General features: G+C 38.5%; 1 protein-coding gene across 4 annotated transcripts in view; it reads right to left on the bottom strand.

Annotated features, from left to right (window-relative positions):
* Positions 1 to 3,597: 3,597 nt before the first annotated feature.
* Positions 3,598 to 6,000, bottom strand: part of MYO1B (myosin IB) — a 98,613-nt gene continuing 96,210 nt past the window's right edge. For all 4 annotated transcript variants that reach the window (XM_026091722.1, XM_026091725.1, XM_026091723.1 and 1 more), the window contains one exon: positions 3,598 to 3,721. In XM_026091722.1, the coding sequence (XP_025947507.1) occupies positions 3,598 to 3,721 (124 nt within the window). The remainder of the gene's footprint in view (positions 3,722 to 6,000) is intronic.

Below are 6,000 nucleotides of genomic sequence, written 5' to 3'. Positions count from 1 at the left end.
TGCATCTCCCTCCCTCCCATCTTAAAACAGTCATAGTGCTACACTGCCATTTCCTAAATAACTAGCACCATTTTCCTATAGAATATGGTATTTTGTTCTTCAAGACTAAGGATATAAAGGCTTAAGAATTAACTTTGAAAGTTATGATGATCAGGGAAAATGATCTCATTTCATATCAGAACCTTGAACCGTGTTTAGAAAAATGCTCTTTTTTGGGGAAAGATGAAGCAGAGATCAAACCTGGATTAAAACTGAAGATGCTTTTTCTGATTTTACATTTTAATTTCTTTCTTCCACAATTTGTTTGATGAACAAAATATAGGTAAACCAGGATAAAATGGTTAAGAAAAAAGGAGAGGAAAAGAATCACAACATGAAACATAGAATATGACAGGTCTGTGACTCAAAGACATTTTTTGAAAATCAAGTTAATTTGGCCTATTAATCCTGTTCCCAGGGAACGCATCCAAATCCTGACATTAGGTAAGTTAAATTAGCAGAATAGTCAAAGAAAGCAGTGCCCAGGAACAGAGCTACCTCCCTCACATCACACCACACAGAAGCACGGTACTGAAAACCACTGTTGTGAATCATTTGGAAACACACGCTGCCCCTTAAGGAATCACACACAAAATGAAAATTTCCTTTTTCTGAAGTCACAGACCAATGTATGTATACTTAACCTAAAATCGAATCTGCTTGCCCTTTTTAGATTTGATGGTAACAAGGAAGATACAGATGTAGAGAAAGCATAGGTCTAGGAACAGAATTTTATTTGAATCTGTAAATTTTCATGAAACAAATCTCATTTTTTTAATGATCCTTGCCTGGCTTTCAAATGACAAATGAAAATTTACAAGTAGAAGGATGTGTAAGGTTAGCACCACAGGAGCGTTGTCTTTTCTGCACAACTCCATTTGATAGTAGGTTATAAAAGAGAACAGAGGAAAAGAAAAAAAAAAACTAGCTGATCTTGCATTTTTATTTTCAACATCCTAGCTGCTTAAATCTAAACATCAAAATACGATGACTCAACTAGCATATCTGAATAATTTATATTCAGCAAAACTTGTTCTGTACATTGAGAATTATTTAAGTGTCAAAAGGTAACTACCACCAAGTATGAGCTAATATGCAAGTTAAAAATTGTAAAGATTCTGGGGAAAAAAAAAGGCACAACAGATATCAAAGTGAAGAATTTCCCACCCTTCCAGTGTTATGTTAGTATGGCTATTTTAAAAACAGATACAGAATATAATTAAAGTAATTTTTTATCATGACTTGCTGCAAAGATCAAAAGAATAAAAGGGATGTGATGGGTCAAATATCCCAGAAGTAACTTCATCTAAGCCCTCCAATTTCCTACCTACAAGCAAGCACAGGATTACATCAGACTTCAGGCACCTGTTTCCCTTACTTTTGGTTCCCTTTTTTAAACTTGCCCCTTGTGGTTCTTACTGTAAGGTTTTCAAGATCCTGAACAGCTTTGCAAACTGTCCAGTCTTTACCAAGCAGGAATTCAAATACAGGCTTTGGGAAGAACAAAATTTTAAATACCATGTTACTACAGGCTGCATTCTTACGGCAATGGATTAATAATTTTAAAGAATCCTAATTTTGCATTATAAATTGATACTAAGGTTTTCTTTGTAAGCATCTCTAATTACAATACATTTAAAATGCTTTAATTTTACTAAACTATTAATCTAAGAAAATTATTAAAAGAAGAGTTCAAACTAAGATCATAAAGAAGAGGTAACATTTTATCATAGTTTGGAAATTACATTTTTTGACTACTCCCACCTTTCAAGGTCGGAGGCATAGACTTTTAACAGTAATGTTAAGAAACCAGTTAAAACTATTGTTTTGTGCCCACATCATAGCAAAATCATTTATCTTAATCCCAAACCGAAACGTGATAAAACCCCCCAAACAGCTGTTTTTTCAGACTGGCAAGGAGGCCACCATTAGCTCTACAGTGCCTGTCGCAGTGACCACGTCTATCGCAGAGAGCCAATGCTGCGACTGAACTACCCACGGGAGCCTTTGCAGCCAGGACTACTACGTACCTTTACCAGCAGGAGACGAATGACACTCTGAACTTTTCTTTATCTTTATTTATGCTTGGACTTTCAGCACTGCGCAACAGATACCCAGGCTCTTAATCTATCCTATGTCAGACTGCAAAAATACAACGCTTTCTCAACTGTCCTTGCATCAACACATCAGTCACGTTCAACAAAGCCTTCACTTGAGTAGTTACTTCTACCTAAGAATTCAGCTCCCCTTAAGGATTTCAGCTAATGCTTCTGGTTTATAAAAGATTAAGTGCAATCAGTTACACTGAAAGTTTATAATGAAGTTCTTGATTGTATTTTCTGTGCACACATCTACATCAGGCACACAACTTTTATAAAATAGTTTGGAATACAAAAATATGGTTATAACATAGGGGTACCAAACAGCACAGAATTAGAACAGTTTTATTACCATAATACCAATTTATATACAGACCCCCAAATGAAGAAATTTTTAATTCTAGCTATTCTTCCCAAATTGACAACTGTAGTGTACATTCTAAAAAAACTGCAAATTAACAATACAAACCTATTTTAATCCCTACATTGTCTATGCAGGCTGCACCAATCCTCTCTTGCACACAAAAACGTATTATAAATAATTTTCACAAAATGTCATGTATGTTTTATTGCACATTGTACATGCCAATATCTAAAAGAAAGGCTCAAACCCTTCACTTGATAACTAACAGTTAAAATACCTAGCAGTTACTTGCGTTATGAATACTATGGCATTTTTCAGGATCTAATTTGACCAGATAATTTAAGGAAAAAAGCAGAACATAAAATATGCCTTGAACTATATAATTCTTGGGAAAGAAACAAGCCTCTTTAATTTTACTCTGTTTTCTACTGTATAAACTCATTAAAAATATTTGACCTAATTAAAAATCCTGTTTCAAAATTTCTGCATTTTTACTAAAAAATGTATGCATGTAACTGCTTGTATAATCATACATTCCTTCTGTTTTGCAAAATTAGATGTTCCTGTGCTGTATTTACTAAAAGATCAAGTTACATATGTCCTAGTGTTGATTATTAAAGTTAGTGCTTCAGTGTCAGTCCTGCCAGTCTCTCCAAAGGTGGCAAACAAGGAACCCTTCAGAAGACCAGCACAGGTTGGTATAAAAAGACAACGGGCACAAGTTACCAATAAACATCAAAATCCTTTATAGTTTCTGTTAAGCAGATCTCTAGTCTAAGGAATATGAGTAATTTGTCATTAATATGTGGTTTTATGGTACGCTGCACTAAAATACGGCCACTAAACAAAGAGAATGTCTCATGTCTAACAGATACAGCTGGTAAAAATGTCTCACTGGGCAAAAATCTGCATTCTGTGGGTTAAAACTACGGCATGAAAGATTAAAAAGTCAATTGACCAAATATTTTGTCAAGGGTTTCTAAAGCTATTAGCCACTGGCAGCTTCAGAAAGGGATAAAACCAGAAAAACCAAACATCTAAAATTGCACTATTACAAAGAAACAAGTCCGTGAAAGGGAGAGTGACCGACTGCAGTTAAGGGACAGCCACTTCAAGAAGCCGATTGTTTTTTCGTTTGCAAGTTGGGATGTTGCCATTTTTCTGGCTGCCTTGTATGAACTTCACACACACTTTATCTTGTCTGAACTGGACCAGAAACCTAGGAGAAGGAATAAAATGTGTTTTAGTTAAAGGTGGAAAAAACACATGAGCAAAAGCAGTCTTTTCTGAAATCCTTTCTTCCACAAGCTACTGTAACTACAAAAAGATATTTGATACTACTTCTCTGGAAATTGTTTATAACATCGGTAATAAAATCAGAAAGGAACTTGAAAACATTATTAACATAGTATTTTTGGTCATTTATTTATACACTATTTTCAATTATCTACCGGTATCAATGAATTGGGTACCTTTGAAAACTACATTCTGCAATCTTGTAGCAAAAGCATAACATTCAAGATAGCTTTTCTGAAAATAAAATACTATATGAAAGCAACAAAGCAACAGATACTGGTACCATTACTTGTTCATGCGGAAACTCACATTCTTAACACACCATACAGAAATCAGTCATCTTAACAACACATTCTTTGTATGGGAAGTAAACACTTGTCCCATTTTAAAGGTGGATAAACTAAAACAAATACCTTGAGTAAGTGCCAGGCATCTATCTATTCCCTCAAAGACCAATAGTCCTGTGACTTAAAAAAAAAAAAGTTGCCTCAGCAGAGGGCAGCTGAAGCCACAGTCATAAAAAGACGTGTCAGTTCATCCAATAAACCACAAATATGCGGTCGAGGGGGATAATTACTCCAGTTGAGCAGCATTTCAAAACTCAGCAGAATCTGGGGTGAATGGTGAATCTGAGCTATCTTAGGCCCTTACTGTATTATCCAAGTGTCTCCAGATACCTCAGTAAAAATTTTATCTCCATTTTACAGATGAGAATTGGAGGCGCGCAAAGTGCCCTCCTCGTGGCACGCTGCAGACGTGCTGCACAGCTAAACCTGAAGCCTTGCCAGCGCCAGGGCCAGCCCCACTCCCAGCCTTGGCTCTGCTCCGGGCAGCTCCGTCCTCCCCACGGGCACCCCCATTTGGGCCAAGACTATTCACTGCCTCACCCCTAAAGAAAAATGCTTTGGGGGTTTTCCCCATTCCTTTAAATGGCACAGCAGCAGGAGCCCGCTGGTCTCGTGACGGACATCATCTTGGTCCTGAGCATCACTCCAGAAGAGCCAGATACCATCTTCAGGTCAGTATTAATAACAGGAGCTTGGAAATAAAAAGCCACAGGCTGCAGTGTGGCCCGAGTCTCCCTCACGAAAGCCACGATGCCTTTGGCCTGTAACTCTGCACCTTTTTCAGCAGTTATTTGCTACTCTTTTCCAAAGGAGGCAATTTAAAACAGAAATGCCAATGTACCAGAAACCCAGGACAGACTCTTTCCTACTGCTTCACCGTCTTCAAAGGGACCTTTTTGTTTTCATGGAATGAAACTAAATGCTTCTATAACAACATCGGGAGCACTTTTCTTCTAGATTACATTTCTTTAGCTTATCTGGTATTTTAACAGTTCTCATATTTCTAATCCTTAGTTAGCCTTTGCAGCCCTTTACCCAGCAATTAGGAAACTTCATTTTCTCCCCAGCAATCTCCAAGTGAGATGTTTCCTACAGTCCAAAGATAAATAAATCTGGATTTGACCCTCCATTTTCTACTAGAGGAGAAATTTCTTTGAGTTTGGACAACTGTTTTAAAACACAACAGGCTCTTCTAATGGAGCCTCGAACGTCACCTCCCCGACCTGCAGAGCAAGACTCAGAGCAATAAACAAGACAGCGCTGCGTTTTGGCTGATGTGCAGCACTTGCTGACCTAAAAAGTCCTTTGTAATAAAGGCAGATTTTCCCTTTTAGCATCCTTAAAAAGTCCTCCAGCAGAGGCCAAAAACTTCAAAGAATTTGTTCTTCTGCCGGAAACCACAAATCAAGCTGACGGCAGAGCTCAGGGGAGGAAGTGGCCCGCGCCGCGCTGGGCTGCCCTCCGTCCAGCTTTCCTGCTGAACAGCCCAGGCACTTAAAGATTAACTTCTTCAGCGCTTCCTGCCACGCAAGCATCCCGAAAACGCAGATAGGTCTTAGAGCCATCAGCTATGTCACCAGCACTGCCTTGTCCTAGACCTTTCTGAAGCCTGCAATCTTTGCCTAGAACTGCACGGATGAACACGGGCAGACAAAACGCCCTTTCCGACGCCTCCCTCTAGCACAGCGGGCCCTAATGCCRGGCCACTCTTCCAATATAACACATGTAAAGCTAAACACTATGTCTCTGACTAGACATACCCCTGATCAACGGCATTTTTGCTTATGGGAGCTCCCTTGTCAAAAAGTGGCGCACAGGAGTCAAAGTAAGGGCCACGTTTTCTCCTCCGCTCCTA

This window comes from Apteryx rowi, unplaced genomic scaffold (genome assembly GCF_003343035.1).
Source record: "Apteryx rowi isolate R43461 unplaced genomic scaffold, aptRow1 scaffold_92, whole genome shotgun sequence".
NCBI classification, from domain to species: domain Eukaryota; kingdom Metazoa; phylum Chordata; class Aves; order Apterygiformes; family Apterygidae; genus Apteryx; species Apteryx rowi.
This window is presented reverse-complemented; position numbering and strand designations above follow the sequence as displayed.